At 37.1% G+C, this 12,662-nt stretch overlaps 2 protein-coding genes across 3 annotated transcripts; one reads left to right on the top strand and one right to left on the bottom strand.

The window, feature by feature from the left end:
• Window positions 1-233: 233 nt before the first annotated feature.
• Window positions 234-3,739, bottom strand: LOC133883129 (LRR receptor-like serine/threonine-protein kinase GSO1). 2 transcript variants are annotated; one of them, XM_062322346.1, is made up of 2 exons: window positions 1,668-3,739; window positions 234-341 (listed from the first exon to the last, which is right to left on the bottom strand). In XM_062322346.1, the coding sequence occupies exons 1-2, from the start codon at window positions 3,658-3,660 to the stop codon at window positions 307-309; spliced, it is 2,028 nt and encodes a 675-aa protein (XP_062178330.1). In that variant the 5' UTR covers window positions 3,661-3,739; the 3' UTR covers window positions 234-306. The 2 variants fall into 2 exon arrangements, with proteins under 2 accessions (XP_062178330.1, XP_062178331.1); XM_062322347.1 differs by lacking the exon at window positions 234-341 and having other exon boundaries at window positions 1,568-3,738.
• Window positions 3,740-9,533: 5,794 nt separating this feature from the next.
• On the top strand, window positions 9,534-10,697 carry LOC133852708 (uncharacterized mitochondrial protein AtMg00810-like). The gene has a single exon (XM_062289463.1). The coding sequence runs from the start codon at window positions 9,534-9,536 to the stop codon at window positions 10,695-10,697; it is 1,164 nt and encodes a 387-aa protein (XP_062145447.1).
• The last annotated feature ends 1,965 nt before the right edge of the window (window positions 10,698-12,662 follow it).

Below are 12,662 nucleotides of genomic sequence, written 5' to 3'. Positions count from 1 at the left end.
AAAATCGTTATTTTAAATCGCACTTTTTAAAATCGCAAACCCAAACGGACCCTAAGTAGATCTAATGACTTGAGCGCTCTTGACCTTGTTGTTGTCCAATTTTAGCCTAATACATTAAATGCTCAAATTTTTGTAAGAACTTTATCAGATAAGAGGGAGATTGTGGGGTTCATCTGTTTCAGATAAGTAAATTCTACACCTTAAACTGCTCAAGAGTCAAGGCAAGCATGCTTCACAATTTCTCTATGGGCTGCCCGACTTTCACTAAATTCAGGAAGCCCAAGTGTCGGCCATCTCTATCCATGATTAAGACCATTTGATCCAAACAAAGTTGCACCTTACTGCATTATTAACACGTGGAATTTTTTATCAAAAAAAAAAAACACGTGGGATTGTGAATGATTCTGGGATCCAGCCATTCTTGTGGAAAGATAATTGTAGTTAACGTTGCGTAAGGTAACCGTTGGTGTCTTGGCAGGCTTTTGTGACTGTTATGGGGTATAAAACAAAAACAAGGTATCAAAAGTTAATTTTTTATTTAAAAAAAAAACATGTGTAAAGACGCATCGCTTTATGGTGGTTTCTTATTTAGTAATTCACAAAAGCTGGATCCTCGGCAGTGATCTTAGCACATGGTTATCCGAAGATAACGAAACCAAAAACGTGAAATAATAAAAAAAAAAAAAAAAAAAAAAAAAGAAAGAAAGAAGTTAGGGCTCGTTTAGATTGAGTGATTTTTTTTTTTTTGAAAAATATTTAAAATTGTGAATATTGAAAGAATTTATTTTTTAAAATTTTGTTTGGATGGTTTAGAAAACTTGAAACAAAATTAGAAGAAATTTGTAAAATCTGAGCAGAATTTGAATTCTAAAAAACAATATTTAAAAAGTATTTGAAAAATAAAAATTACCCAAACATGCCCTAAGAAATCAGATGAGGAGATTGTAGTGATTTTTCTATTTTTTTAATTTCTCTCCCACATTTGTGATTCTTCTTCTTCTCCTTTTATTATTATTTATTTAAAAAAAACTTTATTTATCACCTCTAATTACCATTCTTTTTGCAATATCTCACAAATGTTTCAATTTTTACAATGTATCCACAATATATCATTTGGATTTTGGAGCGGTTTCCTTGGCCATTGGGATGGTTCGGCCACCCCACTTTTCGAACCACCCCAAATGGTCATGCGATGGTTTAACCACCTCGTCCGAGTAGATTTGGCAGTGGATGAACCATTCCTCCATATTTTTTTAATATATATATTGTAAGGAACGTGTTATGATATGATTAGTAATGATATGATCGTTAATGGATTCTAACTTCTTTTTAACGATAGGGACCTATATACTTTTTTGCTTATTAGAGAAAACGTTTAGTCACTTTTTTAGACCCCAACAAGCTATTTGTCACACCCTCAAATCAAATCACATTTAGCAATTTCCCTAAATGCTATCCTTTGAAGTTTTAATATTGAAAGAATTGTAGTTATTCGTTGGACATTTGAGTATATATATATATATATATATATATATATATATATATATTTATAGACCATATAGTAATATAAGAAATGTAAATCCCATGATAATGTATGTTTGATTGAAATTTGAAGATAAGAAAAGAAATAAAAACAATATTGGGGAAATACTACTAAGAGTGCTTACAAGAAGGCAGTGGAGCTCCACACAATCCAGGATTATCCAAGAATGCCGATGCAGGGATTATGGCTTTGTGAGGAGGAATCTTTCCACTTAGTCGGTTTCTTGACACGTCAAATTCTCTAAGTTTCTTCAAATTCATCACCTTCCCTGGAATAGCCCCGCTTAGCTTGTTCCCTGACAGTAAAATCGTAGTTAATTCCTTGGCATCACCAAGCTCTGCTGGTATTCTTCCTGAAAGCTCATCACCCACAAGCTCCAGAACCTGCAAGCTATTCAATTTTCCCAGTGACTTCGGTATTGATCCTCCCAACTGGTTGTTTGATAGAACCAGTGACGTGATAGAAGCCAGAGCGGGTCTGTCTCCAAGATTCTCGTCAATGGGGCCAGTGAACATGTTGCTGGAAAGATCAATGGAGTTGAAATGGCCAAGTGGGTCCTGAACTTCTTTCAGAAATATTGTATTCAGGTGGCCACTGAACATGTTGGAATGAAGATCAAGATCCATCAGAAGCGAAAGGTTTTTGAACTCAACTGGGATTGATGAATGGAAGTCGTTGTTTGATAAGTTGAGAAATGAAAGGTTGGTCACGTTTCCAATCCATTGAGGCAATTTCCCTGTTAATGCATTGCTTGACAAATCAAGAACAGATATGGATGATGAAGATAACCACCTTGGAAGTCCCCCTTCAATCCCAGTTTTCGCCAACATTAGCCGAAAAAGTTTCAATTCTGAAAACCAGTTTGGTACCCTGACAAGCCCCAGGGGATTGAATGACAGATCTAAAGTCTGTAACCTCTGTAATTTAACTAGCTGAGGAGGAAGCTGACCAGTGAGCAGGTTTCTTGATAAATCGAGTGTTTGAAGGTTGATCAAATTGCCAAAACTTGAAGGGATATTGGCTTTAAAGCGGTTATTTGACAAGAACATGTCGGTGAGAGTGGTTAGATGTCCAATAGTTGCTGGCAATTTCCCAGTCAGCTTGTTGTTCTCAAGGATTAGCCTCTGGATTTTTGAGAGCTTGCCGATGGATGGTGGCAAATTGCCTGTCAGCTTGTTTTCTGATAACCGGCAAAATACTAGAGAACTGAGCCCGGAAACCGACGAAGGAATTCTTCCACTAATCTGGTTATGATTGAGATATAGCAGTTCTAATTCAGAAAGCTCCCCAATTGATTTCGGAATGCTTCCGGTTATCTGATTTTCAGATAAATCTAAATATTTGAGATTCTTAAGCTTGCCAATACTTGCAGGAATACTAGAAGAGAAATTATTTTCATGAAGATCAAGCTCAGTTAGCAATTCCAGCTTGCCAATTGAAAGTGGGATTGGTCCAGACAATTGGTTTCCTGATAGACCCAGTTTTGAAAGTGACCTCAAAGAGCCAATAACAGAAGAAGAAATAGTACCAGAGATGTTATTGTCACCAAGGTAGAGTTTTTCTAGCCAAAAAAGGTACTTAAATGTGTTTGGTATAGAACCTGTGAGCTTATTTGAATCAAGAAAAAGATGGGTGAGGCGCCGTAACTTGCCGAACTCCGGCGGTATTGGACCCCTCAAGTCCTTGAGATTGCTCAGTTCCAGAATTTGCAGAAAGGATAAGTTGCCCAGATAAGGAGACAGAGTTCCCGTCATGTACGTGTCAACGATGAAGTCGTTGGTCGAAGCAAGGCCTGGACGGGAGACGTTGACAACTCTGCCGGAGGAATCGCATCCCACACCTTCCCAGGTTGTGCAGCAATCGGACGATGATGTCCAGGAATGCAAAAGTCTTGAAGGGTCAGAAGTGATCTTGCGCTTGAATTCAAGCAATCCTTCTTTGTCTACAATGTGGCATGCTTCAGTGACTATTAGGAGGGCCGCTGAAAGCAACAAGAACGCCAAGGTTTTGTGGTGAATAGAAATTTCCATCTTTGAAACAACGGAATTCTGTGTCAAGAGAAGATGTTCTTGAGCAGTACTATATCGTGGAGAAGATGCGCTGAACAGCTCTGCCATGTGAACGGTTACTTAAATTAAAGCCTTGCTTAGAGGAGAGAAATGCTTTTCCACGCTCCTCGTTGGACTGGAGCGCATCGCTCGCTTCAATATTAAGAATGTATAAAACTAGAAGAGGGCTTTGTGGGGGCATCATATCCGGCCACGGATTTCTCTGCTGTTATTAGGCGGCACAAATAATATATAAAAATTCTGACAGTTTAAGAGAGTGGAATAATGTAGACCCGTATGCCCTAAGCAATTTAAGATGGGGAACTTTCCACAAGTAAGCCTCTCAACTCCTTATCTTGGAAACGGATCATCTCCGGTTCAACGAATGCGAGAGTATTCAGTCGCTTATAATGTATGGATATTTTTATCTTTTCACATTTTTTTAGAACAAAAATGCCTCTACATTATAAGAGATTAGATACTTCCAGTTCCCTTGAACTGGAGAGGATCTTAATACTCTTATCTTAAGTTGCTCGAGTTTCTGGATTATTCAAATAACATACAAATTAGCTTGAAATGATTTATTAGTTCGCTCACACTTGTTTGTAGACCGGTTAAGTTTGCAAGAGAAATCCTACATTTTGATATTTAGAGTGTGATTAGCAATTTTGTATGTCAAACGTACGATTTTAAACAACATTATAGAAAATGTCTATATCAGGAATGGATTTGAAAATAAAATAAAATAATGTTTTCGTATGGTAGGTAAAGCCGTAAAGGAGTGCATTTTTAAAAACGCATAATTTTATAGTATGAACCTTGTTTTCATTGACAAAAATAACATTCTTTTACATATTTTATTAGACGCTTAAAGACGTTTTAAAAAATTGCATTTTTATCAATTGAACTCCTCTACAGCCTTATTCCCTGTTTTTTTGGTTAACTAGATGATGATGTTATATACAAGCTATTCCACTTTTATTGCATACTATATTAATTGGAAGGAATGGGCCCGGTTATGTGATAAAGCAAATTCGTAAATGCCCTATCTTTGGTCAATCTTTTATGATACTCAATGCTTTCCTGAGGTTGAAAGAAGTTTATGAGCTTTCTTTAGTGCCCCTGCCACGGCATTATTTCCCATTTTCTCTCGGTGGGAAAGGACTTGGATATATTGTTAGTGAATGACATCGTATATATATAACGTATGTGGTGATACAATTTACCAAGGCTATAACCTGCGCTTCCGATCATGTCAGGCCCATTTGGCCTTCACGTTTACCCTTAAGGCTAAGCTATATTTGTTGAAAGTGTGTACACAAAATGTGCAAGAAACATTACTCAGTCGTCGGTGAATGAGGACCAAGTCCAACGCCGTCGAGTGGCCCCCTCTTCCTCATAAGAAGTAATCACCGACTAGCGGTCCCCAACCTGAATGTGAAGGGTGGAGTACAAAAAAATTCATATAGAACGAGTGGGATCTATGTTTATCTCTTACGATTATTTATCACTTATAATGTCTGTCATTCTGTTATGATGAATGGCAGAGACGACGACGACGATGATGATGCCTGTGAAGGTGGGGACATCATTATGCAATGAAACAAAGAACAGAATGTTGATGATGCCCGTGGGTTGTTGTCATACTCTCACCAATCATGATATACCATTCACATGTTGAAACTCTTGTATAAGCCAAAAGTTTACGAGAGGATAAAATACAAGAAGTTACTTTTAACCTGTCTCATATTAGGCTGGTCAGATTTTGCATCCATGCTCCAAATTGGATTCCATCAAGATTATAACCTTCTGTCTTGCTTTTGTGGCTATATCTAAAATAGTACATTCTATGATGGTTTTCACTTTGAATTTAGTAACTCTTTTCACTTTTGTGACAGCGTTATTTAGTTACCAAATACTCTTTTAATAGATTGTCTCTTCCGAAATTTAAACACGTAATGTGGCGCTTAATCTAATAATACCAATGTTAAGTATGTAGCCGACACGCCAAACGCTTTCGAGCTTATGAAACGTAAAAATTAGACCCTTAAACCTATTCCATACTAGACTAGGCCAGCGTAATACTCATACCCTACATAAAGCTCCAGCAGAATCATAATAGAATCACAATCAAGAACTTCAATGAAATAGCAATTGGTATAATAAGCTTCTTCAAATCCTAAAAAAAAAAACATCTTAAATTCTTAGCTGCAGTATGTTTTCACATGCATCACGTGTCAGAATTGTTAATACTTGTTTATCACGTGTTAGAATGAGCTGTATTCTGTTAAGACATTGATCTCTAGATTAGATTAAAATCGCTTTGTAAAAGCTGTAAATATATATAGTTTTCTCTTGTATTATTTTCTTTTAATGAGAATGAAAGCAAAGCTTCCGCAAGTTTCCAAAAACTCTCTCAAGCCTCTTGTTGTTCTTTTCCTTTCATACTGTATTTTCTGATATGGTATCATAGCAAACCTAATTCTTCATCAAAATTCTCTGATCTTCAAATTTCTTCAATTTCTTCAATTTCTTCATCTTGATTCCTTTCTGATCTTCACAAATGTCTTCAATTCCGACTAATACCTTCGTTAATGCATCTACTGATAGCGTTAATTCCATTGATAATCTTCCAATTAACTCTGCGCCTTCTGCGATGGAGTTCGCCAGCCCCTTCTATCTTCATCATGGAGATAGTCCAGGGACTCTTCTGGTTTCACAACCATTGGTTGGGAATAACTACCACACATGGAAGAGATCCATGACAATGGCACTTTCAGCCAAGAACAAGCTAGGTTTTATTGATGGAACTGTAGCAAAACCAGCAATGGATGCTCCTGAATACTCAGCATGGAATCGGTGCAACAATATGGTTCTTTCATGGATCCTTAATTCAGTATCACAGGAGATTTCTTCCAGTATCATCTACATCGAGTCTGCACAAGAAATGTGGAATGATATTAAGGAGCGCTTCTCTCAATCAAATGGACCGAGAATTTTCCAATTACAAAAGGCGATTTCAGCCCTCTCTCAGAACAATAACTCTATAAGTTCATATTACACTTCTCTCAAGGGGCTTTGGGATGAACTGAACAACTATCGCCCCCTCCCTTTGTGTTCTTGTGGAACTTCACGCACGGTTCTTGATTATCAACATCAAGAATATGTGTTCCAATTCTTGATGGGACTAAATGAGTCCTTCTCTCACATAAGAGGACAAATTTTGCTCATGGATCCTCTGCCACCGATCAACAAAATTTTCTCTATGATTGTGCAAGAGGAGCGTCAAACAGAAATCACCTCCACTTTCTTTGCACCTTTAAACCATGCTCCTGCTGCAATGGCTTCCAAATACACTCCTTCTCGGACTCAAGGTCCTAAGCCACAAGGCTTTACTCGCAAGGAACATCCACTTTGTACTCATTGTGGACTTCTCGGTCACACCATTGAGAAGTGTTATAAGTTACACGGCTATCCTCCAGGATACAAATTCACCAAGGGCAAGCCTCTTCCTTCCTCAGCCAACCTGGTGCATGATTCATCCCTACCAGAACTTCCACTCAGCTCCAAGCAGTGTCAGCAATTATTGACTTTACTCCGATCTAAGTGCTCTGATGATGCTTCTTCATTTGTTAATATCCCTGCCTCTGCTCCCACTGACAATCAGGATCATCTATTCAGTAACATGGCCGGTAAGTCACATCATTCTGTCTGCTTTCAGTCTTCACTTTCAAGAGATATCGGTTTTCTCCTCTGATTCTCTTTTCAAAATAGCTATTAACAATTCTGTCGATCATCCATGGATAATCGACACTGGTGCTACAGATCACATGGTCTGTTCACTTTCTTTTCTCACTACAATTACCTCAATTGTCTCTAAACATGTTCGACTACCGAATGGTCAATTTGCTGAAGTCACACATATAGGCACTGTTAAGATTAATGCAACCTTAACACTTACGAATGTCTTATGTGTTCCCTCATTTTCTTTTAATTTGATTTCCGTCAGTAAGTTGATTACTATTCTTCACTGTTGTTTAATCTTCATTGCTGAATTTTGTGTCATTCAGCAACTGTCAGGATGGAAGATGATTGGATTGGGTAAAGAGCGAGGTGGTTTATATCATCTCCTGCATGACTTGGATGATTTCTGTGATTCAGGTGTTCCTGTTTTAGCATCTCTCTTTGTACCAATAAAAACAGATTTCAATTCTGTTGATTCAAAGCCTGTTGTAAATACGCATCTTGCTAATTCTGTTGATGTTTCAGCCAGTGTTTGGCATTCTAGATTAGGGCATTTATCTGATTCTAGAATCCAATTGCTGAATAATGTAATTCCTGGTTGTTCATCAATTTCCAATAAAGATTGTTCTGTTTGTCCTTTGGCCAAACAACACAGGATTCCTTTTCCTACTAGTCACACACATTCTACACAATTGTTTGCTTTGGTTCACTGTGACATATGGGGACCTTTTTCTTTTCCTTCTTCCAATGGTTCTAAGTTTTTCCTTACCATTGTAGATGATTGCAGTAGGTTCACTTGGGTTTATTTGATGCATAACAAGTCTCAAACTCGAGTGCTTCTTGAATCTTTTTATCATTTAGTCTATACTCAATTCAACTCCAAAATCAAATGTTTCCGAACTGATAATGGAAGTGAATTTCTTATGAATGAATTTTTCTCTTCTAAGGGAATCATTCATCAACTTACTTGTGTTAAAACACCTCAGCAAAATGCTGTAGCCGAAAGAAAGCACCAACATCTCCTAAATGTTGCTCGTGCTCTACGGTTCCAATCCAATCTTCCTTTACATTTTTGGGGCGAATGTATACTTACTGCAGCATATCTCATTAATAGAACTCCCACCCCTCTCCTTAAAAATAAAAGTCCTTTTGAATGTTTGTTTTCTTCTCCTCCTCAATATGCTCACCTTCGGGTCTTTGGCTGCTTATGTTATGCTTCTACTATTACTCGTCATAGGTCAAAATTTGATCCTAGAGCTCGTGCTTGTATTTTCCTTGGATACCCTTTTGGTGTCAAAGGCTATCGATTGTTTGATATTTCCCTCAAACAATTTTTTGTTTCCCGTGATGTAATTTTTCATGAGCACATTTTCCCTTATGCTTCTTCTCAATTTTCTTTGCCTTCTACTACTGCACCTCACACTGTTATTCCTTCTTTTATTTCTTCTCTCCATAATTTTGATTTTCCTTCTTCTCAGTCTTCTACTAGGCCTGCTGTTTGTTCTCAATTTTCTCCCAATAGTCCTGTTATTTGTTCCCAATTCTCTCCTGCTAATTCTGTTCTTCCTAATAGTCCTGTTGTTGACAATTCTTCTGTTCCTAGTTCTTCTAGATTGCTTCGCAGGTCCACTAGATCTCGACTCCAACCAAGTTATTTGCAGGATTATCACTGTCAACTGGCTGATGCTTCACACCCGATTCCATCATCCTCTCAGTCCTCCAATGCTTCTTCAGGTATACCTTTTGGTCTCTCTTCTTTTCTTTCATATACTAATCTGTCTCCTGCTCAAAGATCTTTTAGTCTTTCAGTTTCTTCCCACTTTGAGCCTAAATTCTATCATCAAGCTATCAAAATTCCTCACTGGTGTGATGCCATGAAAGCTGAGATTGATGCCCTTGAAGCCAATAACACTTGGAAGCTCACTTCTCTACCACCTAATAAACATGCCATTGGTTGCAAATGGGTGTATAAAGTCAAGCTTAAGGCTGATGGCTCTCTTGAGCGGTATAAGGCAAGATTAGTTGCTAAGGGCTACACACAAAGTGAAGGACTTGACTACTATGAGACCTTTTCTCCTGTGGCCAAGTTAACCACAGTTCGGTGTCTTTTGGCAGTAGCTGCAGCAAAGAACTGGCATTTACGACAGTTGGATGTCAATAATGCTTTCCTTCATGGGGAGTTGGATGAAGAAGTCTAAATGGAGTTGCCTCCCGGGTTTGGTGCTAAAGGAAGCTCTCAAGTTTGTCGTTTAACCAAATCCCTTTATGGTCTTAAACAAGCTTCCCGGCAGTGGTTTTCCAAGTTTTCAAACACTTTGCTTAAGCTTGGTTTTATTCAATCTAGGAGTGATTATAGTTTGTTCACTCGGTTGCAAGGTTCTTCATTCATAGCCTTATTAGTGTATGTGGATGACATTGTGCTTGCAGGGAATGATTCTGAGGCTCTATCCACTTTTACTCTACTTCTTAATCAGCAATTCCAACTTAAAGACTTAGGTGATTTGAAGTTCTTCTTAGGATTGGAAATTGCTCGAAATTCCACTGGAATTTCTCTCTGCCAACGCAAGTATGCCCTTGAGATCCTAGAGGATTCTGGTTTACTTGCTTGCAAACCTTCGAAGTTGCCTATGGATCCTAATCTTCGTCTTTCACAGCATGAAGGTTTGCTGCTGGCTGATCCTACTCCTTTTCGAAGATTGGTTGGCCGCCTCTTATACCTCTCCCTTACTAGACCTGATCTGGTTTACTCCATTCAGGTTCTCAGTCAATTTATGTCTCAGCCGAGACAACCCCACCTTGATGCTGCCCACAAGGTTCTTCATTACATCAAATCTGCTCCAAGTCAAGGTCTATTTTTCCCTGCCAACTCAGACTTCAAGCTCAAGGCCTTTTGTGATGCAGATTGGGCTGCTTGTCCTGACACCAGGAAATCTGTCACTGGGTTTTGTCTATTTCTTGGTGACTCCTTAATTTCTTGGAAGTCCAAGAAACAGCAAACCATCTCTCGGTCTTCAGCTGAGGCAGAGTATAGAGCAATGGCAGTTGCTTGTTGTGAGCTTATGTGGATTACTAATTTGCTTCAAGACTTCCAAGTTTGTTTGCCTCCCTCGGCTTTATTGTTTTGTGATTCTAAGGCTGCTCTTCATATTGCTGCTAATCCGGTCTTCCATGAGAGAACCAAACACATTGATATAGATTGCCATTTGGTTCGAGATCATATTCAAAAAGGGGCTGTTCGGACTTTACATGTTCAATCTGAGCATCAATTAGCAGATATTTTTACTAAACCCCTTAGTCTTCAGCCTTTCACTGCTATTACTTCCAAGATGAATCTTCTCAACATTTTTGCAGCTTCATCTTGAGGGGGGGTTTCACATGTATCACGTGTCAGAATTGTTAATACTTGTTTATCACGTGTTAGAATGAGCTGTATTCTGAGCTGTATTCTGTTAAGACATTGATCTCTAGATTAGATTAAAATCGCTTTGTAAAAGCTGTAAATATATATAGTTTTCTCTTGTATTATTTTCTTTTAATGAGAATGAAAGCAAAGCTTCCGCAAGTTTCCCAAAACTCTCTCAAGCCTCTTGTTGTTCTTTTCCTTTCATACTGTATTTTCTGATATATGTCTAGTTGCGTTTGAGGTTAAGATGCCCCAGTCCAAGTGAATACGAATGAGTGAATTAAGAAATTGGTTTTGTAATAAGTTAATCATGGTAATTACATTGATTTGATATTCAAATTTACTAAATTCATAGTAGACTTTACAAACATAATTCCTTATAACGAGTTATGTATCCAAGATAGTGCAATAATTAAGATATAACCATTTTGCATATTGTGTACAATAAACACAGATCTTTAAAGTTAAACCACTATAAATTTTGGGGAGGCTCAAGCTGCTTTCCTTGAGTCAGTCTAGCCATCTCACATGGTTATCAACTTATCATTCTATTCGATTTGAAAGGGATTCCCTTTAAACTATTTTGACAATCAACAAATGCTATTTTTTCACATATTGGCTGTGTGTCCCCATTATTACTAACATTCAGTAGCATCTAATTCTTTCTGAAAAGTTAAAAATGATTTGAATATTTTAAAATGTGTCAACCCTCGTGTACACTTAATTGCAAAACGGGTCGTTTTTTTGATCGGCTGTTATGAAGCATTCTCATGTCTCTTTTCTTTTTTCTATTATGATTAAGAGTGAGAAAGACCCACTTATGGGAATCCACCATAATTGGGCAAGTACTAGGACATGAGTTAAAATCTCCCAATGTGAATGTGAATTCTATTAGTATAAACTGGCTTAAGTCCCTCTAATGACTTGGTAGGGTTGAGTCATGCTATAGCTCACCTCGGTTTGAGGGAGTACCTGTAATCTTTTGCTTTGCAGACTATCTAGGCCCCTCCTATTAAGGTCACAACGGGTGGATGCTACTGTGGTCTGGTCCCGGTAGAAAAACTACTATGATCGCCCCTTTCTACGTAACTTTAACTATTTAACAACTAATGTGATTGTGACATCACATGAACTACTTCGACAATTTTGAAGAATTTGTAATAAAAGAATCTAGCAGCACTTTTTATTTATTTTTATCCAAAGTTAACATTGCTCAATGGATTCTCTACTTTTTATCTAAAAGCATTCACAAACTATTTTTTTAAACTATATTTCTATTTAAAATAGTTATTCAAAAACTATTTTTTTTATTTTAGCTAATACTTTTCAAATGTCTTCCATCCAATTATCTATTATTTGTATATATTATTTTTTTTCTTTTAATTCTTTCTCAAACATATAGTTGTTCTTTGATTAAAAGAAAGAGGGAGAAAAAAATAAATAAAGAGAGAGAGAGAGAGAAATCATAAAAAAGAAAAAGAAAAAGAAAAAGAAAAAAGGATTGGCTTAAATACAGTAAAAAAAATCGATGCAACAAATGCCATGTCATTTTTTTTTATCGGTCTAAATTTAATTCAACTATCTCTATATGGTGGGATTTTGCTGCTGTGTTGGGCTTTATAAAAATGTTTTTTTTTTTTTCATAAAAATTAAAAAAAAATTGAAATTAAATATCACCAGTTAAAAAGATACAAAAAAATCTCCTCAAATACAAAATGCATATAACTTAGAAAACTCGATAGAGATATTTTTTAGGAATTAGTTAATCATTCTAAAAATTAAAAATCCAAGCCACAAATGGATGAAATATAGATACACATTATGCACTTGAAAAAACGTTTGACTATCACCTTGATGGAACAGTCATTCTGCAAACGAAGTACATTGCAGCTTCTAGGAGCCAGATATCCTTATATAAAATAAT

The sequence above is a fragment of the Alnus glutinosa genome, chromosome 12, assembly GCF_958979055.1.
Source record: "Alnus glutinosa chromosome 12, dhAlnGlut1.1, whole genome shotgun sequence".
In the NCBI taxonomy this organism is placed as follows: Eukaryota; Viridiplantae; Streptophyta; class Magnoliopsida; order Fagales; family Betulaceae; genus Alnus; species Alnus glutinosa.
Note: the sequence above shows the minus strand (reverse complement) of the source record. Positions and strands in the feature narration are given on the sequence as shown.